Below are 24337 nucleotides of genomic sequence, written 5' to 3' on the forward strand. Positions count from 1 at the left end.
TGAATTTAAGACTTTACTTTATTCAGCAAAATCATTTATTTACACAGTGGGGAATGCTGGTTTGATTCTGTCAATGAAATAGAAACCAGGTGAACAGAGACAATACTGAACTGTGTATGTATCCTGTGCCAGAGGTGACCAACTGCTTCCTTACCTGTGTCAGGAACACCAAGAGCAACGGTATCACGAGACACTGGCTAACAATACACCACAAAGGCCCAGTGACACCCTGGGGCTTCCAGTGCAACCACCAACTTTTTCTTTTTTTATAAATATATAAAAAAACAAAAAGTCAGCAAAACCAGCATTATGATGTAGTAAACAGAGTGTAACTCTAAAGTCAGTGGGTCAGTAAAAACCTTATCAGACCATCCATAGTTTACAAAGTGATCTGTTCTTCCTCAGACCACTAACAGAGTCCAACAGGTGAAAAATAGATCGCTTTTTAAAGAAGGTAACAATGATCTGATAAGGATCTGACTTAATGGAGGTTAAGAGGGGGTTGGGGGGTAAGGGGGTTGAGGGGTGGGTGGACTGGGGGAAAAAAAGGAACTGTAGAGCATAGCCCCTATTAAAACAAGCTAACTTTCCAGATTTTCCAAATTAAAAAAACAAAAATAAAACAAAACAAAAAAAACCACTTCAACATGAAGCTACCATACAAAGTTTTTCCATATTTCTTCGTAAAAAGTTCAGAGTTTGCAGTCTAATCCTGGGTTTTTAACGAGAAGGACAGTTTTGGCCTGGACTTCCCCTTGCCCAGGATAATTTTTTGTTCTTCTTTTTGTTGACGCTGTCGCTCTTGTTCTAGTTTCATCCTTTCCTCATGAATCTTTCTTTGTTCTTCAACAATTCTCAACTGTTCTTCAGCCTGTAAGTTAAAAATAAAAAATTAGTAACAAATTTTTTTATTGTAACTTCTGACAAATTAATCAAAAGGGTATACAAAAGTTTATGTTTAAAAAAATCTTGCCTAAGATGACATAGAAGGTATTAGGGAAAAATATTGAGAAGTCGAAAACAACTTGTAAATTATTCTAACATTTTCCAATATCGTTTTTTATGAAAAATATATGAACAAATTGTTAGGAAAGCACATGAACATTTTGAAGATGAAAAGAAGTTTCTATAATCATGCCTTGAGCTCAGTATACATTTTGTCCTATTACCTATTTTTATCTATCATTTTAGCAACCAGACTAACAAACTGTCAATTACGAATGGAGGCATGAATTCTAAAGAGTATTCTATCTACCAACTTGTTAAACTAAATTTGTAATCAGAAAGGCACACAAAAATCCTCAATGGTGCTACATTATACTGTCATATTGACAACCAAAAAATAATAAACTTTTTTCTGGAGAGAAAAATAACGAAACCTTTCTGACTTGGCTGACTATTAAAACGCTAATTTCAATCAGTTCAGTCACTCAGTCATGTCTGACTCTTTGCAGCCCCATGGACTGCAGCATGCAAGGCTTCCTGTCCTTCAACAACTTCCCAAGCTTGCTCAAACTCATGTCCACTGAGGCGGTGATGGGCTTCCCTGGCTAATTTCAATAGACACCAATAAAATTAATTCCTGCAATGCCTTCAACTCCTTCAGTCTCAAGCAACCAACTTCCTGTGTTCTCTACAGAAGATTTCCTCTCTGCACTAAGAAAATTCAGGCCATTCTCACCAGCTCCTTCCTCCTCAAGTCGCTCTTCTCTCCAAAGATACCACATCCACTTCCTTAAACTCTCAACTAGGTCCAATTCCACCCCTCTCCCCTCCAGGGGACATCAAGCAGTGTGTGGTGGTGACTTGAGTCCATGACTGGGGTGTGGCTGCTGGCATCTCATGGGGAGAGAACAGACTGCTAAACACCCAACAAGGCCTAGGACAGGCCCGCAACAAACAACTCATTCCAAAGTTGAACAGTGCCAAGGTTTAGACTGCCTGTGCCAACCCTTGACTTCTGAATCTCAGTTATCACTGAGTTGGCCTTTTCTCTCTATTTGACCTTGATCGTAAAATATTCACTGCATCATCTGAATGCCTTTCTATTTCCAAAGTCAAAAATTCATTGCTTTCATCTCCATTATGCTCCTGAAACTGCTTTCTAGATGGTCAGGGCATGGCACATGCAGCTGAGTCAAGGTGTAGTAAAGACTCTCAGGGTGCGTGCCTGTGCTTCGGAAACTTTCACCAATACAGACATCCCTAAAGTTCTAACTCAGCCTTAAGGAAAGCATATTAGAAAGAACCCTGGGAATTGAAGGGTTTTATATCACACACCTCAACAACCCACTTGAGAAATTTATGAAAAGCACTTTGGCACTATCTACCCCAAACTACATTTTCATAGCACTTTTATATCCAGCAATTTCATTGCCTACTAGTTTTAGTCTATAAATATACTTGCATACATGCAAAATTGAACAAATTTATTGTAACATGGTTTGTAAAAGACTGGAAAAACCCTGTAAAAGAAAATACCATGTAACTGTTAAATCCAGAATTATGTGATATTACCTAATCAAAAAAATTAAACAAGATTTAAAAAGCAACTTCCTTCACAGACAGAAAAAACTATTCCAACCGTATTGAAATTAACTTCAGATCTGAGTGAAGAAAAAGAAAAGGTTCATTTTCATTAAGTCTACAAATACGGGAGATGACAGTGTCTATGCAGCAGGGGAGCATAATTAAGCTGGGATGACGCTAACCACTGAAGTGCTATGCCCAGTGCCAGCGAAGCTCAGGGCCTGCTGCCGGCACCCGACAATGGAGCAATTCCCGAAACCTGAAGCACACCTTTCCTGCCTCTGTGCACACACACTCGTAGTTTGTTCTACTGCAGCTTTAAACTGAGCATATTTTGGGACAAAAAAAAAGATGCATTTTCACTAAACTTATCATGGTAATCATAAGTCAAATGTTTAGGCTATACACTAACCTATACAGTGCTGTATGTCAATTATCTCTCAACAAAACTGTAAGAAAAAATAAAAGTAACAAAACAGACAATTTCAAATAAAATGGTGCAGAAATAAGTGTCTTTGTGTAAAGAACATGTATTCCAAAATGTGGCCTGAAATAAGTTTTTCAACAATTTTAGTATATTAGGGAAGGCTCCCTATTTGTAAAACATTCCAAGATTTTATAAAACACAGAATTTGACATTCATAAAAGTTGGTTTTTAAGATTCAGTACTTCAATAATCTTGGGGAAATCTTAATTATTTTTGACCCTTATATATAAAGAATGACTCTAATAGCAATGATAATAACTATGAAATGACTAGAGTAAGTATATCGTAGGGTAATTACAAGATGAAATAAGATAATTATGAGAGCACACTGTGAAGTACAACACTTAAAATACTAGAAAATACCCTTTCAGCCAAACAGAAAAATGAGGCCTAAGTAGAGTGACCAAAGAAGAAAAACCATTATTTTAGCTCTAAAATAAGAAAACTATGTTGAACTGATAAAATTACAAAGTCCTTTTCAACTGCAAGTTAATGAGTATGTTGGTAAATTGATAAACCTTGACAATAAAGTAAATTTTATATTAAAAAAGGCTAGCTGAGAAAAACCAATCTTTTCTCATTTTAACTCAGTGGCTTTCAAGAGACGGAAACCTGCCTGTGCGTCAGCGTGTGTGGTGGGGCTCCACAGCTGCCTGGAAAGGTGTTTCGCTAAGGCCTTGCAGCCCTCTCAGCTAACTGACCTGCTCTGTCTCTCATGACCCCGTTAGCAGGCAAGTATGCATTACTCCTCTCCCCTCTTCGTTTCCAACGTGCACGCAAGAAACCATTCTTCCAAATGAGGGGCGGGCATGCACAGGCGTGTTTATACCGATGGACAGCACCAAGTTCTCTTACACCATGGAGGTCTAAGAGAAAGGTCAACACCGATGATGCAGGCCAGCTTTCACGGCCACGGCACCCACGTGGTCTCAAAAAGGTTTTCAACTCTCACCCCATTCAAAAGAATTGCTGAGGTGAAGTACACAAAAGCAGTGTATACTGCCATAATAGAAGGGTCTACCTAGCCCCTCTCCCAGGATCTTTTGTCTCCCTTTCCCTCTTTACCCAGAGGTTCTATTACCTTACTAAAAATTAACTCTTTTCTAAGCATTCTCCTTACACTGTCTACAATTTTGGATCAAGGTTCTTAGCAGCAGTTTCTTTAGCAAATAGTGATACTGAAAACCATCACTCTACTTGGAATACATATGAATTTTTATGAAATATGTATCAGGATTGATAACAGGAATGCTGGGAAAAAATTAAAAAATTACAATTAGGAATCATGCCCCTAACTTGGAAATGTGAAATTTCTACATTTTAAAATGCTTATGTTCCAAAGCGTATGTTTCACTCTGCCATTTTGCAATTTTAACACACCCTTCCCTCCACTAACAAGTATAATACAAGTCCCATTTTAGATAAAAAATGAGTAAAAAATATTAAAAAGAAAATCTGATGTAATTAGTTTTGACCCTTAGCAAACTATTTTATGTTATTCATGTACAAGGCCAAAAAAAAGGAGAGGGGTTGGTTTGAAAAAAGTAATACCCTCTTTCCCCCGGAGCCCATGGCAATTTAGTTATTCTGACAGACACCTTCTGAGGATATATACCATCACTGTATCATTAGCTACTCATCTAAAGAGAAATCGTAACCACCCTCCCTCTAGTCCCCTTTCTCCTCAGTTTAATTCCCTTTTGCTACCTTTATATCAAACATACTTTAGATAACATCTCCCCTCTCCTCATTTTACCTAAGTTAAACAACTGCTCCAAGAACTGCCTGGTAATTGAGCATGGTATGAAACACTGGGTACAGAAACCACTGTCTTCCAGATCTCTGGAGAGACTGCTCGACGTTACTGCCAAGAGAGAGCTGACACTTTCAGGATTCTACCATTCATGTCTTAAAATTTCACAGAAAAGAAACTGTACTCTTCTAGATGCACTTCTTTTAATTCTGTGCCCTAAATCCTCTTTTACTCGGTTCTTTTATCTTGTTCAGTAAGCATTCCTTTTGTGAAGTTTTCCTCCAATGCCTGGTGACCGCTGGCTCTTGGCATGACCACACCGGGCCGTCCTGGTTCCTACAGCAGACTTCCTTCTCTTCCCTTTCCTCTTCTTCCTCCCTCTGCACACCCTCCTCACTCACCAAGTTCAGCTATCCTCTCTTTACTATTTCTATTTCCACCTTATCAAGTGCCCACCTTTTCACTGACCTCAGTGGCTTTCTTGTTTCTATAGCCTCTGTCCTTCACACCACACTGCACGATGTCAATACATTTAATGTTCACAGTTTTTAAAAAATTGTTGCCCAGAATACATCAACATAATTAAATCAGTTTTCTACCTTATCATCTGGCAACAAGCCTCTTAATGCCTGAAAACCCTAACTTGCCCACCATTCCATCCCAAATTAAGATATTTAAATTGACCTATAAATTTGATGCATACCATGTTTTCCCATCTCTTAAATTGTATAAACATGTCATTACTAGTCAACTGACATACACTCAGCTCTATTACAAATGTTCTGTTCTCTTTCCAACTGTTAGTTTCCAGTAGCCACTGTAACATATTACCACAAACTGGATAGCTTAAAACAACAGAAGTGTATCCAGCAGGCAGTTATCACTGCAGCAGAATCAAGGTGCTGACATTCTAGGGCCACATTCCTTCCTCCAGGATCTTCCCGTCTCTGTTCTGACTCCATACCGCCGTCTCATCTGTTATGGAGTCTGAAAGCCTCTGCCACGGTGTCTTCTCTCTCAGCCCCTGTTGGCAGTGTTTCTGCTGATCTCCCAGGCACATCTGGCCATGAGCCAACAGGCTCTTCCACAGGTCCTTCTGGGATAACCTCATCTACTCCTGGCTTCTGCTAAAATGGCTGAGGTAACCTGTGAGTCACATGCCTAATCTTTTCAGCATTAGCAAGGAGATGTCCAGTCATACCCATGGCCTTCTTTCTAGCACAAACATCAAGTTCTCATCTATTTTACTTCCTGGTTCTTTGCTCAATTTCTCTCTTCTTGCATTTTTCATAAATTATGAGAAGAAACAAGGCTACACTTCACTTAGAATTGAAGGTCGTCACGATGTAAGCTGCACCTCCTGCCGTAGGGTACAATCCAGCTAGGTTTCTCCCACTATATAATAAGGAATTCCCTGCCTCCAGTTTCCATTAATATGTTACTTGTTTTCTTCCCACCCCTAACCAGAAGTGCCCAGAGGCACTTTAGAAAGTCCATATTCCTACCTACAGTCTCTCAAAAGCAGTCCAGGCACTTTGTCATGTGCCTCTAAATTCTTCCAGCCTCTATCCACTGTCCAATTCCAAAAATAGGCCCACGTGGTTAGGTAACAAGTTAGCACAAAGTAGGTAGGCTCAAAACAACATAAAGTTCATCTGAGGGCTGGAAATCCAAAATCAGCATCGCTGGGCCCATACCAAGGTGTCGGCAGGCTCTGCTCCCTCAGGAAGGTCTAGGGGAGCCCACTGCAAGCTTCTTCCTACTCCTGGGGGCTGCGAGGAGGACTTCTTGCATTCTGACCACATCACTCCTGTCTTCAAGGCTAGTATCTTTCAGCCTCACTCTTCCTGCCATGTCCTATGTGTTCTGTGGTAACACCTCTTCCAGTTCCCTCTTGAAAGGATACATGTGAAGGCGTTCAGTTCAGTTCAGTTCAGTTGCTCAGTTGTGTCTGACTCTGTGACACCATGGACTGCAGCACGCCAGGCCTCCCTGTCTATCACCAACTCTCAAGAGTTTACTCAAACTCACATCCACAGAGTTGGTGATGAGTTGGTGAATGCCTGAAGGCATTCAGGGCATAGTAATAATCCAGGATAGAATTTCTACCCCAAGACCTGAACTTGTATCTGTAAAACTCTTTATCTGTCATATAAGGAAACATTCCCAAGTTTTGGGGATTAGAACATGGTATCTTTTTTTAGGGGGCTGGAGGTTATTTTTCAGTCTACTATACTAACATTAAAAAGTGCTTTTGGTTCAAGATGGCAGAGTAGAAGGACATGCACTCATCTCCTGTGAGAGCGATGGAACGTTTAACTAGCTGCAGAACCGCCACTGGAACCCACCAAGAAAAGACACCCCACATCCAAAGACGCCACAGTGAGATGGTAGGAGGGGCACAATCATGATAAAACCAAACGCCATACTTGCCAGGTGGGTGATCCACAGACTGGAGAACAATGATACCAAAAAAGATCTCCCACTGTTGTGAAGGTTCTGACCACCACGTCAGGCTTCCCAGCCTGGGATCCAACAAAGGGACTGGGGATCCCCAGGGAATCTGGCTTTGAGAGCCAACAGGATCTGATCATAGGCCTCCCAGGAGACTGAGGGAAACAGACACTCCAGTCTTAGAGAGCACAAACAAAATTTTGCACACACAAAGACCTAGAGAAGAGCAGTGACCCCACAGGAGACTGAACCAAAACTACCTGCTAGTGTTGGAGGGCCTCCTGTGGAGGCGTGGGTCACCAGGGGCTCACTGCAGGGACAGAGGCACTGGAGGGTCCCCTGTAGCGTAAACCCCCTGGGAGTTTGCCACTAACCCTACCATAGAGCCTTGGAGCCCCCAGGGTTGAGTAACCTTAGACTAAACTACCACCAGGGATGGAGTGAGACAAGACCACACCCCCACACACCAGCAGCAGATAATCAGATTAAAGCTTTCCTCAGCAAGGCCCTGCCCACCAGAGCAAGACCCATTTTTTCCCACCACCCGTTCCTCCCATCAGGAAGCTTACACAAGCCCCTTAGCTTCTTCCTTCAGAAGGCAGCAGGCAGCAGCCAAAAGAAGCAGTCTCACAGCAGCTAAACAAAAACCGTTATTACAGAAAGTTAATCATGATGACAGAGCAGACAGTTATGTCCCAGATGAAAGGACAAGATAAAATCCCAGAAAAACAACTAATGAAGTGGTGACAGGCAACCTTTCAGAAAAAGAATTCAGAATGATGATAGTGAAGATAATCCAGGATCTCAGAAAAAGCATAGAGGCAAAGACTGAGAAGATGCAAGAAATGTTTACCAAAGACCTACAAGAACTAAAGAACAGAGATAAATAATACACTAGAAAGAATTAACAGCAGAATAACTGAGGCTGAAGAACGGATAAAGGGAGGACAGAATGGTGGAAATCCCTGCTGCCAAACAGAATATAGAAAAAAGAATGAAAACAAATGAAGACAGACTACAAGACCTCTGCACAACCTGAGGACAATTAAATGCACCAATATTTGCATCCCAGAAAGAGACAGAAAAGAAAGGACTTGAGAAAATATTTGAAGAGATAATAGCTAAAAACTTCCTGAACATGGGAAAGGAAATAGTCAACCAAGTCCAGGAAGCACAAAGAGTCCCAGGAAAGATAAACTCAAGGAGGTGTCTCACACCGAGACACATAGTGATCAAACTGACAAAAATTAAAGACAGAGATAAAATATTATAAGCAACAAGGGAAAAACAACAAAAAACATACAAGGGAAATCCCATCAGGCTATCAGCTGATTTCTAAACAGAAACTCTATAACCAGACAGAATGGCATGATATATTTAAAGTGATGAAAGGGAAGAACCTACAACCAAAAATACTCAACCCTGCAAGACTCTCATTCAGATTTGATGCAGAAATTGAAAGCTTTCCAGACAAGCAAAAAAAAGTTAGAGAATTCAGCACCACCGAACCAGATTTACAACAAATGCTAAAGGAACTTCTCCAGGAAAGAAATATAAGAGAAAACCCACAGAAAATATACCCAAAACAATTAAGAAAATGGTAATAGGATCACATATATCAATAACTACCTTAAATGTAAACAGATTAAAAGCACCAACCAAAAGACACTGACTGACACGAGGGGGGGAGGCCCGAGGGGATGAAGACATGTGCATGCATGCACTTCCACTCACCACGTCACTCGGCCTGACACCCCCAAATTGTATGTAATTATTTTATACTGTTAAGTTAAGCATGTTCCCATTATGGCTTGTAATTATTTGGGGGTGGGGCTGTCTGGCTATTAATTGTGAAAATTGAGAAAACATTTTTACTATTGTCATTATGTAACTATTACTCAATATCACTGTTATCATGATTGGTCAACAGGAAAATAATAGAACTTTGTATCATCAAAACTAGGATCTAACAGAAAAACCTGTATAAACACCTTTTAAAATCCACATGCATAACAGAATTATCTTGAAATTTTTTTTGAAAAATACAAATGCTCAGGTATTGCCTTTTTCTCCAGAGCTCCAGATATGTCTCTAATGATCAGCCATGTTTAAACAACTGGACTATGTGATGATCTTTTACTTTCATCTAGTTTGTTTCATTTTTTCTATTTCATATTTAGCACTCCTATTTAGTTTGTTCTCCAATTTCTCCGTCTCTTCTCTTGTGTTCTTTTTCAAGCCTTTATCAAGTATAGTCAAAAAGCTTTTGTATACATACATAGTATGCATAATATATATTTTATAAAACTTTTTTGACTTTTTGCCTAAAATATTATGACACTGTTATTCCACTTGTCTTAGTATGAATAGAAAGCTAGATTTCTAATTAAAAAGTAGACATGCAACAAGCAACAAAGATTTACCGTATAACATAGGGAACTAGAGTCAATATCTTATAATGACCTGCAATGGAAAATAATTTCAAAAATAATACATGTGTGTAACTGAAGTACCTTGCTGTGTATTTGAAACACTGAAAGTCAACTATACTTCAACAACATATATATACATACTTAAAAAAAAGTGCTTTCTTGCATCTTTCTGAAAACTCTTTTTTACAGTCTCTCCTAACTGCAAAGTAAGATCTAGCTTACTTTAAACTAAGAATATGGATACATTCCATATATAGTAAACAATGGTACTTTTTTTTAAATCTCTCAAACTGGTGAGATAACAACTGTCATGTAGAACAACGAATATGGGAAATCTCCCTATTCGATAAGCAAAAAAGGGGAAAACTTCAACATTAAAGAGAGGAAATATACTATATATCTACAATTTCAGGGAACTGTCTGAGGGTCATTTTTCCTACTGACATAACCACCTAGAACACTTTATTCCATGCCAACACTGAGTAAGTAAGATTCATATACATTTCAGGACAGTATCTGGCTCTTCCCAGACACATCACTAAAAAACTGTCTTCGCACCGTTTTTAAGTATTAACACTGAAGGAAATGAAAATTCTCCATCTCATCATGCTAACAGCCTTGCAAATAGTTGATACTACTTGTGCACTGCCAATACTAACCCAAGAACTTGACCCAATGTGCCAAAAAGCCAAGCCAACACAATTCACATTTTGATTAAACTTCATTTGACTTTATAAATCAAGTGTGTATGTCAGCTAATACGGGGAGGGGGGGTCAGGATGTGGAACACGTGTACACCCGTGACAGATTCACGTTGATGTATGGCAAAACCAATACAATACTGTAAAGTAATTAGCCTCCAATTAAAATAAATAAATTAAATTAAAAAATATAAAATAAAAAAATTTTCTTGTCTCCTTATGAACAGATAAAATCAAGTATCTTGATAACTTGGAATTGAAATAAGCAAAAATTACTCTTGGTCTAGACCACTTAACATGACTATCACATGAGAGTCCAGTGCTTAGCTCATGTGTTCCTTATTACAGACATTACTGGGATCTATCTCTGTAGTTTCGTCAGGAGGACCTACTTAAAAGTTAGTCTAAGTGTGGCGTGAGTTTACTTTCTTTACTAGTTACTCCTAAGTGATCACAATGGTGACATGTATTACTTCTAGAAACTGGAGAAAAGTATAAAATCACTTACAAGCCTACCAATCAGAGATATCTATTCTCAGTACTTTGGCATATTTTTCTATTTAATGTGCAAATGTACATTTCAAATTAGGAAAATCATAGTATGTATGTAAGTTTTGTATTTAGCTACTTTCTCTGTATTACATAGGTTCTATCCCTAGGTCGGGAAGATCCCTGGAGAAGGGAATGGCAACCTACTCCAGTGTTCTTGCCTGGAGAAGCCCATGGACAGAGGAGCCTGGTGGGATCCAGTCCATGGGGTCATAAAGAGTCAAAAAGGACTGAGCAACTGAACTGAAAATGGTCATGCCCATTTCCACTCCCAGGACACCACTCTGCACAAAGGGCCCCTGTGACTACTTCCCTGCCAGCACTGGGCACTGACAGGAGGAAAAGGTCTTCCAGTGTGGCATACAGCATCAGAGAAAGAGCAAAGAGAGGGCCGTTTCTTTCCTTCCTTCCTAAGGAGGGGTTTTATTTTCAGGAATCTATTACAGCTACTCTCCCATTACTTATCACACAGCTTGCTACACACAAAGTGGCTTTACTACTACAACTGCTACTGCTCTTCCTGTTACTCCAAGAGATCCCCCAACTCCTGCTGTTTCTCCAGTTCTATTTCCCTCCAGGCCTTTGCACTACATTTCATTTCCTCACACTCTCGTCCTCATTCTAATTATCCATCAGGGTCCAGATCAGGGGTCTCTCTTCCAAGAAGGTTCTCAGGGCAATTATGTCAGTTGTCTCACATAATTCATACTCCTTACCAAGCAGTTCCATGTTATTAGTTGACTTTCCTTGTAACTGTCCTTGTCTCCACAATTAATACATTAAAGTCTTTAAGAGACGTGACTCTTTTATCTCCATATTACTCTTTATACATTATATCTATCATTTTAACAAGATTTTCAATATATTCCATGTAGAATTCCCTAGCAATGTCTACTCTTTGTGGCCCCATGGACTGTAGCCTGCCAGCCTCCTCTAGCCTGGATTTCCCAGGCAAGACTACTGAGTGAATTGCCATCTCCTTCTCCAGGGACCCTCCTGACCCAGCGACTGAACCTGAGTCTCCTGCGTAAGCAGGTGAGTTCCTTGCCACTGAGCCACCAGGGAAGCCCAGTTCTTCGTGAACATGTATAGAGATTAAAGAACTGTACTCAAAAGTCAGAGGAAGAGGAGAGAAAACAAAAATTAAAGAAACTGCAATATATGTTTTGCAAAATATACATTTTGTCTCTTCCTACACAAAGGATACTCTATTTTCCCTGCAAGGAAATGTTCACCAGAAGAAACAAATAAAAATTAATCTTTTCCAATATGAACAGTAACTTATACTTGCAACTTTACTGAACCCAACCAAGAAGCAAATGGACTAATTATGTCCAAATTCTTACCAACTTTCAAATTCTAGCTTCTTTCCCTGTACGATCAGTATCTTTCTTTTCACCCAAGTGTCACTGGCAACATGCAGTTAACAGTAGCGTCACTGCACCATCTATTAGTACTGCCCCGGAGCAGCACTGCTCTCAGTATGGTCCAGGGACCAATGACCACGCAAACTGTCACTGACCCACAAAAGAGAAGCCAGTAAGCATTTCAGCAACTCCTACAGCACTCTGATCTCAGTTTTCTAATAATGCATCTTAACTGTGTTTTGCAAAAGTAGCGGTCTGAGGCAAACCAGGATTAGAAGACAAAAGAAGCTGCTCCGGAGTATTTTTGCTCACTTTTCCCAGTAATGACAAACAGAAGGCTCTAAATTTACGGTTCATGTCAGTAAACACTCCTAGAGGAACACTGGAGGCGGAGGTGTCCCTAGGCACCCAGCCAGCCCGGGTCAGGAGGGATCAGGACTTCAGCAGCATACACCCAGTTCAAGAGTCACCATCCAGTATTTCAGGCCATCCACAACCTAAAACCCTTTACTATCCAATCTCTTACCCCATGTTCTAAAAGGAATCCCATCTCACCTGCTGGGTGATTTGGCTTCAGTGTTTCAACCCAAACTACACTGCTCCTGTCTTCTGCAAATATCCATGCCTTACAAACCAGACTGCATGTACCATTCAAAGCTCAACTTGCAAAACTAAAATTAAGAGGCACACTTCCAACTTACACTGTCTATATGTACTGAGATTTCCTTATGTGGAATTATTTTTTTAAAAAATTATCACATACTTGTTCATCAGCATACAGTGATACATCTTACTATGATTTCTCATCCACTTCACATTCATGGAGCCTTTTCTACCTAAGCAGATTTTTGGTAAAGCAGAAGTGAGTCTTCCCTTGACTTGTGGCTTTCACTTTAACCGGGACAGTGATATTAAGTAAGAGTCCTTATGTCAAGCTCAAAAGTTGTTCAGAGTATTTCAAGTTTGGCTATTATGTGGGGTACATTATCTTATAAAAGATCATGCTCTAAAACCAACTGCTGGTGGTTTACCTTTCACATTCTTATTCATTATAAACAAGTATTCACAGTCTTCCCTCATTCTCCCCACCCAGCCATAAGGATCCAGCTCTAACTGCCTTGTTCCACTCTTTGACCCTATGAACTACAGCATGCCAGGCTTCCTTGTCCTTCCCTATCTCTCAGTTTGCTCAAACTCAAATTGCTTAAACACTCCCAGATCTTTTTCTGTGCCTTTAGAAACACAGTCACAGAATTTGTTTTTTCTAAACCACTTAAATGGAACCTACATCTTGGCACCCGCCCCCCCCGCCCCGCCCCGCCCCGCCGTTCTACAGTGTAACTTACTGGCAACTGTTTTCCCATGGCTATATTATTCACAACCATTTCTAACTACGCAAAACTTGTCTACAATCAAAAGTCCTTCTTGGGCCATGTTTTCATTCCTGGGCAGGAACCACTACTAACGCTCATTCACCGTTAAGTACATGTCCTTCCATCTTTGATTTATATTCTTACTTTGAAGTGGAATTCCTATATGCCATTTGTAAGTTTTCCCCTATAATGTCTGACGATCCCTTTTTGTTTTTGATTTATTTATATCTATACTCCTTTAATCCTAGCTTTCTTTTTCATCATACTGAGTATGCTTCAAAATATATTCACACTTTTAAGTGGGAAAATCCTACTCCAACAAAAACTTTATCTACTTTTAAATGTTAGTATATGCTACAAACACAAAAAACTGGAGTACCAAAATATAGAATGGGAAAGAAAAACAGAAGTGATATGTATTAGCTTTTCTATTGAAAAAATTTACTTTGGCATTCTTATGTTGACTTTACTGAAATGTAAAAACTGGATCTCCTTTCATATGCCTATTTCATAATGCCATTATATAAGTCTCTGTTCCTTGTTAGATTATAAACTTGAAAATCACAAAACACTTTCTAACCTGGTACACTTTATCAAATACTATCTACTTAGTCTGTTTAGTAATTGCTAACAGCAACTTATGCCAAGTGAAATATTGTATATTAGTGGGTGTAAATACCTTCAGACTTTTGGTTTTGTGTTTTAGGTAGAGAAAAAAATTAGGGACAGTTCAATTTCCCCTAGAAAATCTGTTCTAAACCACTGTGAATTCTGGAATTTTCTCCAGACTAACCAGAATTTCTGGCTTGTCCCAAAGAGATTCCTCTAGAGACAGTAGCCAAAATCTAGTGAACTATTCCTATTCCTGCCTCAAATTCCTTAAAAGAGTCCTGAGAACTCTGAACTACTTCTCACGTATGCTGCATACATACCAGTTTGGCTTGTGCTTCTGCAATTTTTCGGTTATTCTCTTCTAGTATTCGCTCTAGCTCCTCACGTTTTGCACGTTCTTCCTCCTAAAGGGGAGGACATGTTAAGATGTTAGAAAGATAAAATGTTTTTTTTTTTTTAATTGATAAATACTTACTAATCTTCCTCTGAACTTTTTTGATCTGACTTAACAGGGCAGCTGTATAGCTACCTTCTGTCTGACAAATGATAAACTGTGCAGCCACTAACATTTGTTTCTAGCACTAAATTTCAATCATCCCTCCCAGTCCAAACAGCAACCGACTACACCCTCCCTAATGACAGTTTCCTGGCAGTTACTACTAATACTTTAACATCACACAAATCAACAAGGACAACTACAAAACTGGATAGTATTTACCAAATTAAAAAATAATATATAAAAGATAAATAAAGTGAATATTTGTCTCACCAATTATGTATACCTACGTATTCTTTACCTATACTCCTTTAATCAGCATTAAAAGTTGAATATTTACTGTCTTGTCCAGTGTCCTGCAGAGTGTGCTCCTCGGCTGCCATACGCGCCAGCTTCCTCTTTAAAATGATTTGTACTGTTAGCTTGGCAAAACCTGCATCAGCAGCTCAACCATTTATAAAGAAACAACATACAAGGAAGGCTGAGCTGAGGAATGCAGATGTTTATGGTAAGAAGGAACAAAAAATGTAATTCATCATTCCTAAGGCAAACAATTAATAAGAAAAATACATTTACTGTTAGTGAAAAATACAAATGGTAATCCATACTTCATGGAACTAAGGGCTTCTTCCATGGGGAAAATGGACTTAACATTCAGAATTGTTGACAATTTCTAAAGGCAGCTTAACTTGTCATCTACAATCTGAACTGAAAATCAGGAATCCAGGGGGTGCATGGTCAGGAAATAAAATTCTGTAATTTATTTTTTCTTGGAGAATTTAATGAGATTTTATAATGCAAACTATATGAAGACTGCTTGATGGTTTGGGCAGTGTTGCAATCACAGCATACATATTCAAATGATTTTAATATTTGGGAAGACTGTCAGGAGGGTTGTGTCCGTGTAAAAAAAAAATTTTGTTAATATGAAACAAAAAGCAAATGAAGAGAAAAAAATCTTCCTATGATTAATAACTCGCTACAAGACAGCACCATTACTCCAAAAGTATCTTCATCATGAAAAGCACTAATCAAAATTTCATATACTCAATTGCAGAGGCTGTGACATCCACTAAATATAGACATGTGTATCTAGTTAAAGACAGCACGAGGGAAAATGCATTTGAAAAACTACACTTACTGGAAAACAGAGATTTAATATAAGGTCAACTTGTCCACAATAATGCCAAGATTAAAAATGACAATCAATCACATTATTTTGAATAAAACATTGAAGTTCAACAAAATAGAACTACGGGTTTTCCTATGGCACACATCAATGGAATTCAGTTATTATGCAACTATGTTGAGGGACACTCAGTGCTGTAAAGTAATTTGCCTCGAGTGTTTCAGTGACTTTCAGCAAGTTTTAGGATCCTGGAGTAATCAGTGCAAACAAGCCATAAAGCTTCAGTAGCAAATTACTGTCTCACAGAAAGACATTTTCAACTTCTGCTCCAGCTGCTGATAAAACAAATCGTGTGTTTAGCTTGACTCCAGACAAGGACAACCTGTTCCTTCATAACTCTCTAGAGGAAAAAAGGAGTTGTTAGTAGATACTAAAAAAGTGGATGAATAATCTGGACATTTTTCCTAAAAAGATCCTTGAAACACATTAGGAAAATGGAGGGCCTTATGATCAGAATGCTAGAATTAGTCCATTGTGTTGAAGCAGGATTTGGGGTAGGGGGCAAGGAATAAAAGAAGGAAAAAAAGAAGAGCAAGAAAACCTATTTATCAAAAGCAGGTGCTGTCACTCACGTTAGGCCCTGCTCTTTTTAATCTGACTGAAGGCAAGAAGCCTCTCACAGTCTAGGCAGTAAGAGTGAGGAACAGAAAAGAAGAACACACACCCACAGGTGGATTATTACCCTTTCCCTTTCCCACTCCCTGTCCCCCCCACCCTCCCAAAGAAGAGTGTAAGTCCTGCAGCCATGGCAAAAGTTTCAAACACTTCTCAAATATGTAAGCCAGTTTCATTCAATCAAAAAGTATCCTTGGATAGTTTTATGGAAATAACTTTTAAGTATCAGTCAGCACATCTGAATAGGCTAAAAAATTAACTTCCACAGCAATGTTAAGTTTAGACGAGAAAGGAATGAGTCTGTATTCCATCTCTTTCTGAACTGAGCAGGAGGCACACCCGACACTGAAAGTTTTGCCATGGACTGTCTCTACTTTCCCAACGACCGAGCGTTACCTCTCTGGCTTTTTGTGCTGCAAGCTCAGCTTGTCTCTGTCGCTCGAGTTCTTCGAGCAACTGCTTTTCCATGATGCGCTTGGCTTCCTCCACCCTCCGGAGAACTTCTCGCTCAATTTCATCCTTCCTTTTCTCCAGTTCTTCCTCTACCCTTTTGGCCACCAGTTCTTCCACTCTTCGTGCTGTTTCTTCCTCGATGAGTTTTTCTTCTATTTCCTGTTGCCGACTAGCAAACAAAGCGGGAAAAGTGATTTTGATAATATAATAAACCAAGAGTTGAAAGAGAACTAGTTCTAAGTCTGTAAAACAGAGTCCAATTATATAGTTCTATGATTTTACAACTCATTCTCATGTAACATACAAGGAAAAGGTAGATATCAAGAGGTTAAATGATACCAAAATTCAAATAAATATAAGATCATGATTTTTTCTTCTGTCACTTTCTAAAGTAAATACAAAAAGACTAGTATATACAAAGAGCTTAATGCCTTAGCTTTAGGAACCGCAGAGTAAATCTCAAACAGAAAATCTACTTTCACTATCAGCTTTATAATCAAAGGACAAGCTATTAAATATATGATTTGCTCATCTGCCTATCCATTTAATCTAAGCAATGAGTTACACAAAAGTTAGGAGAAACTTATGTAGCAAGCAATTCAGACCAACTAAATTGATTCCTCCTCCCTCACTACAAGCAAGGTCAGAATAAATACAGATTCAAAGAGATTCACAGTGCGAAAGCAATAGTACTTCAGCTTTTAGACAGAACACAGACTTATTTAGCTTCACAACTTTTACCCTTTAATGAACCTGTTCTTTCGTTAATTGACTGTCAATTCAACACTCTACCAAATATGGAGAGTGCTAGTCACTAAGTTGTGTCTCTTTGCGACCACATGGACTGTAGCCCACCAGGCTCCTCTGTTCACGGAATTCTCCAGGTAAGAATACTGGAGTGGGTTGCCATTTCCATCTCCAGATATGGGGAAGTGGATGAAATGCATTTTTATCATCACTTCTACTAAAAAGCTCAATGAAGCATGATATTGCTTAATTATTCTAATCCCATTTAGATGTTACATATGAACTTATTTACTCAAGGCGAAATTTGGTGCTGAAGATACTGACATTTATAAAGGCACCATAGTGGAAACCTCGTACATTTTATACACGTGATCTCCAATGACAGCCACTAGTCACATGCATCCAGTGTGAACTGATAGTAAAAAGAAAAAAATAAAGATACAGGCTGTATTAAAATTAATTTCACTAGTTTTTTTTTAAATCTGGCTCACATTACATTTCTATTCAACAGCATTATTTGAGACAATCTGTGCTGAAATGAATGCAAAAGACTCTGAAAGTATACCTAAATCCTAAGAGGTCAATCTATTAATGCTTCAACTTTCTCACAACCACAAAATCAGACAAAATCTGTAACCTTTCTATCTTTTGATGACTCATATGTATGTATGAAGTCATTCAATTTATCTGTTAAGACTATAGTTTCTAGTGAGTGAAGTCGCTCAGTCGTGTCCGACTCTTTGGGACCCCATGGACTGTAGCCCACCAGGCTCCTCAATCCATGGGATTCTCCAGGCAAGAATACTGGAGTGGGTTGCCATTTCCTTCTCCATTATAGATTCTAAGTGACCTTTAAATATCCTAATCCACTTCAAGTCAACTATTTTGGGGGGTGATTCAATTTCCACTAAGGTGCTTTCATTCTTAACTCCTGTTATTTATTCAGTGATACCACACTAACACCAGCATATCTAACATTCCAATTCATATCTGTTTCTGCATTTATAATCTCTACGTATTTCTGCCAGGGAGATAGGAGCTTCTTGAGAAAGCATAATTTCTATTAGGCTCCAGATATCTGAAATAACCATTCTGAAGATTCTGTTGCTTGTCTCTTAACTATCTCTTCCCAACATTACATTGTTAGTGATTATAATTGGGGGGGGGGGGGGACATGAAAGCCTAACATGTACTCTAACTGTGCTCTTTTCCCTTAAGTTTCAATAAAATATCATATTAAGGCAGTTCCAATAAGCCTTCATCTACAGCAGCTCAGTAAAACAGAACAGATATCTACTTCAACACTAAAAATGAGTGACCAGAATATCTAAAGGAAATCAGGCAGTGACTTCAATACAAATTAAAACTATATTTCAAATATAACCACGTTGTTTCTCTAATTCATCCAAACAGAAAGACAAACATGAAAAGAAACAAGCAAGGCTAACAACTGCTGAACCTGTATGAAGTATGAGGATTATAGTACTCCATTTTGGTAAACTGAACGCTTTCGTAACACCATGTTTTAAAAGTATACACATAACCTGCACACGTTCTTTTGTTAGTTGGTTCTTATAAAATTAATAAATGTGTAAGTCTAGAAGAAATTTCATTTTAAAATTTCAAAAATGGTACAACTCAACTCTTAAAAGGACACTATAAACCAAGTTCCAATTAAAAACTTTCCAAACAAAGTAGTAAAGAGGGAGAAGAATGGGATAAGGCTTTGAGTTAGGTTTTCAGTAGAAAAGCTGCCTAATTAACCAAGGAGTTTGGTAAAGGTGGAAGAGATCTGACATTTATTTAGTGTTTCTGACAAGCAAACTGTCCCTAAATGACAGCAATACAGCACAATGGCTGATGGGGCCACATTTCCACAGATTTGGTCAGTAAGTACAAAATGAGCCTAAATAGATTCAGTGTTATTACTTACAGCAAAAGCCACACCAGCATGGTATCAGCTCCCTGGGTCTCTGCTCCCACTGATGAACACCAAACCAGAGGGGCCAGGTAACAGGCCACACATGGTGACAAGCAGTGTAGGCAAGAGGCAGCTTCTGCTAAGGAGTCAACTCTGTAACTACAGCTCAGCAGTTTCACAGTCTCGAGGGGAGGGCAGGCGGAAACTGCCAAGCTTAACTGAAACCAGGAGATGGGAAATGGCCCAATGGACTTTCTCACAAGGCTGCTTATCTCTCTCTGTTCCTGAAGGAACAGGCAACCCCACCCCAGACTGTAATTAGGCCTTGCTGCTGTGCCCTGCCAGGAGATAGGCAAGGTCACAGCGCCAGTGCAGAGCTGCCCCCTACAAGGATTATCAACGATATAATCGCTGTTATTCTTGGTAAGGTTAGAACTGGTATTTCAGCAATCAGAAAAAACTAATCAATGTCTAGATCCAGCTCTGAAAAAGTTAAAAGCCCAATACTGTTTTAATTCCCCTCCCTCCACACACATGAATCCAGAAACTCAATGACACAAGCACAGGGGAATTAAGCACCTGAGAGACAGGACAAGCCTCTACTGAACCACCCACTGTGTACCAGATGCTGTGCCAGAAACCATAGCCTGGACTCCTGACTGTGACTCTGTATCCCTTTACCCCACCTTTCTGTGTCTGGATCCCTTTCTTTGTCTGTCTTCCCACTAAAGCAAAGATATATGGTATAAAACTGAATAAAACCTAGTACAACATAACGTTTCTGTACCACTCAGCTGAAGGAGAGTGGGATGGGTGGATAGTTCTTAAAAAAAACTGAGTTCATTTTTACTGATGACAAATTCATTATCATAATCACTGATAAGGCAGCTATTAGGCTGACTTTCAAAAGAGGCACTGAAACTTTCTCAGGAAAAGAAAAAAAAACCCAATTTCATCATTAGTATCTTATGAAACGTATCACTACAATCACTGCATAGTCATTCATTAAACTTTGGTCATAGGAGTGTCATTCTTGATATTCTTTTCTCTAATTTTTTCCTCAAAGTCCTCTGCTAAATTCATCCTCTTGTAAGAACCTGACACTGATGAAAGGGGTGAATCAAAACCAAGTTTTCTCCATTGCCTCAGGTCTTTTAAAAACACTGATCACAATCAACGGTAAAACGGCAACTACTAGAACAAACAGCAAAGGCCCAGCAACACAGCACCATTAATTTGAATGGGACTTTGCACAGAGTATCGAGCAATATTATTTTTAAGTCCTTAAAATGTACAAACTCAATCCAAGGAGCTTAAGGGCTTCATAATATTAGCAAACAGTATTTACTCAGTACTGACCACTCTGCCCAAAGCTTTATACACCACAGCATCATGCACATCTGATGGGCTCTGAGGCAAAGCAGGTGGCTGAGGGGTGGCCCTCAGCCTGGCTGCTCCACAAGCAATGACCTGCTCTGCACTGTTTCTCCAGATGAACGTGGAAGGCACAGGTATGCACAAAAACTTAGCTACAAAATACTGTAAAAATTGATAAAACTCTTTTCAACATCAGCCTAATCTTTCTCCCTAAAGTTCTTCTCAAAGCCCTACCCTCCCTGAAACGCAGTTCCAACACACTGAACTTGCTCTCACCATAAGCTCCCAAGTATTCTCAGAATCACTATAGGTCGCAGTTCACTTCAGATATTCTCATTTAGAAGGCGCTCAAGATGTCATGCAGTTGAACACTGAAGTTACTATGCCACTATTATCCTGATTTGTTGCAAGTCATTTTCAGTCACTCTTTCCCCAACAGTTATTACAACAGGCATAAAGCATCTCAAAATAAAACATGAAAATAAGGGTGCAGAAGCAGAGAGAGAGTGCAACACTGAATGACTGGGACATTAGGAGGAGATCTTTCGAACTGAATTATCAACCTCAAAATTGAGAAAAAGAATTTTTTAAGGTCTGTCTTTTATTGTATTAAGATTATGATTTATAAGATCACTTCTTAAATTCACCAGGTTCAATCTGGTTGCATGTATATAAATTAACAAACAACATTACTGAGTCTCACTGCTACATAACAAATATCACCTAGGTACCCCAAATGCACTATTTCTAACCTTCACAATAAACAAGACAGGTATCTCCATTTTACAGATAAGAAATCAAGCTCAAAGGTAGGTAGTTTATTCAAGGTCTCAGAAGTGTAAATGGCAAAACAGCCTGGTTTCCAATTGTACTGAGACTTTCTAATTGCTAAAGCCCGATCAATTTTATTTTTGCTGTCTCTCTCCACCTCACACTGGACCTCTCACAAGAAGGTACACTCGACAGTGTCTTCTGCTCCTTCTTCACTCACTGCCTGACCACGCACTTTCCTTCTGTCCAATGGTAAACACAGACATCCCTGTGACCTCCGCTCTTCCCCACACTCTCCCGGGGTCATTCTACCTAGGATCAAAGGTTCTCAGGTTTCAGTCCCCCACTATCAAGCTTGGATAAACTCACTATCTTCAAAATCTAGTGCCTACATTGGAAGTGCCAAGTGGAAACTCCCTTTACTTTTCCCCCTCCACCATGCACCAGGCTTCTGACATTTCACCTGAGTCTGACCCACAGTGTCATGACTTAAACTTCTGGTAGCTGAGGTGCAATGGCCACAATAGAGCCAAGAATAATGCTTTACTTCCCTTATGTTTCACATCAAATTTTATTTTCTCTAAATGTTTCTTAAATCTGCCCCTTTTGTCCATTTCAACACCTGCTCCTTCACTACTCCTGTATGTATTTACTGTAATTTATCCTACACAGCAGTTGATCTGTTTAAAACAAACAAATCAACAACCCCACACCATCTGCCTGCTTTAAACCCTTCTGGTTTCTATGATGAAATCCAAGCTCCATAATTCAGCCTACAAGACCCTTCCCACAATTCCCAGCCTGAATCTACCCTTCCAGTCACTCCATGACTTCCGTACTGATGGCATTTCAAGTCCACAGTCATCTCTTTACTCCACATTAAGCCCATCTACACCTCTCCCTTTATGCTGGCAGTGCTGGGGGGACTCCCTCCCTGGGAGCCCATGTATCCTATGGGGAGCCTGACAGTCTCCCATCTTTATCTGCCACTCATTCCTCAAGAGAACTAAGATGTTGAGCTGTCCAGGATGCCTCCTTTTCACAGTCACATCACCATCACGGAATTTACCACACTGCATTATAACCTACCTACCCACCTACCCGTCTTCAAGCTAGACTGAGATCCTGGAGGGTCAGTCATCTTTCAGAATAACAGCTCTTGGCATAGTGCTTGGCATTTCTCAAATGTTCCATAAGTATTAGCTGAATGAGCTAACTAACACAATTTGTAGATAGACAACTACTTCTGCCCATTCCCACGGCTGTGAAACCTAGACCTTTCAACTGTCTCCTCTGCATGATCAGACCATATTAAGCAGTGCCTACTACAAGAGACACAGGTTCAATCCCTCGGTCAGGCAGATCCCCTGGAAAAGGGAATGGCTACCCATCCAGTATTCTTGCCTGGAGAATTTCATGGACAAAGGAGCCAGTGGGCTAGTGTCCATGGGTCACAAAGAGTCGGACATGACTGAATGACTAACAGCAGGACACACAGGAATTCAGTGTAAGGTGGATGCTAGTTCTGCCCCCTCCTCCCTTCATACATGCTAATGGAAGTGTGCCTCCTCTATCAGCTTGGAACTACATAGTGAGTGAGTGAGTGAAGTCGCTCAGTCGTGTCCGACTCTTTGCAACCCCATGGACTGTAGCCTACCAGGCTCCTCTGTCCATGGGATTCTCCAGGCAATAGTACTGGAGTGGATTGCCATTCCCTTCTCCACGGGATCTTCCCGACCCAGGGATCGAACCTGGGTCTTCCGCACTGTAGACAGGCGCTTTACCCTCTGAGCCACCAGGGAAGTTTCTCATTTCATCTCTGGATTTCTTCTCTGCTATTCGTGTGAAGTTTGCTAAATCCTCTAACTATTCCTCCCATACATACTCTTGAGCTTTCTAATGAATGGAAAACCATTACTCTTTGGAGATATCCTTTGATTCACATGTAAATATTATCTCAGAGATGTCTTTTTTATTAAATACTCATATGTTGATAGTTACTTGAGAGCTACATCTTTACAAAACTAGATTCTATGTAATTGAAATTTCCTCCGAAATTATGGGTACTTGGTGTTCATACAATCACTGACACTTCTAAGGAAAAATGAAAGCACTGCCACGTTTTAAAGGAACGCAGTGAAGGGACTCTTAGTTTTCTATTCCCAGACCTCTTAATGATTTGCTTTTAGAAACAAGCCACACTACAGAGAAAGTTAAAATCCCTGCACAATCAGTACACAAGAAAAACTTGGCTGGGGAAAATTCAACATTCAGTAACTGTCCTGCCTCACGGGCGCGTTGGGAGCATGCACTCAAGAGCTACGCAAGACGGCCGGTTAAACAGGTAGAGTCAGCAAGTCGAACTCTGGGTGGGAAAGAACACCCAAAGCATCAGAGCACCCTAGTCTTGAATCGAAACAGAACCCAACACTTTAAAACCAAAAATTCATGATTAAACCATACTATCCCACGCCATTTCATTAGCTTGGGACTATGTGCACCTAGTCTTAG

The 24337-nt window shown here is 39.7% G+C and overlaps 1 protein-coding gene across 2 annotated transcripts in view; it reads right to left on the bottom strand.

The window, feature by feature from the left end:
* Positions 1-24337, bottom strand: part of ARGLU1 (arginine and glutamate rich 1) — a 26087-nt gene continuing 1750 nt past the window's right edge. The window contains exons 2-4 of one of the 2 annotated variants that reach the window (XM_004012235.5): positions 16954-17179; positions 14578-14661; positions 1-871 (exon numbers count right to left, since the gene is read on the bottom strand). In XM_004012235.5, coding sequence (XP_004012284.1) covers positions 707-871; positions 14578-14661; positions 16954-17179 — 475 coding nt within the window. In that variant the 3' untranslated portion in view covers positions 1-706. Of the gene's footprint in view, positions 872-14577; positions 14662-15093; positions 17180-24337 lie in introns of those variants that run through there. The other variant, XR_006061020.2, reaches the window with a different exon arrangement.

This window comes from Ovis aries, chromosome 10 (genome assembly GCF_016772045.2).
Source record: "Ovis aries strain OAR_USU_Benz2616 breed Rambouillet chromosome 10, ARS-UI_Ramb_v3.0, whole genome shotgun sequence".
In the NCBI taxonomy this organism is placed as follows: Eukaryota; Metazoa; Chordata; class Mammalia; order Artiodactyla; family Bovidae; genus Ovis; species Ovis aries.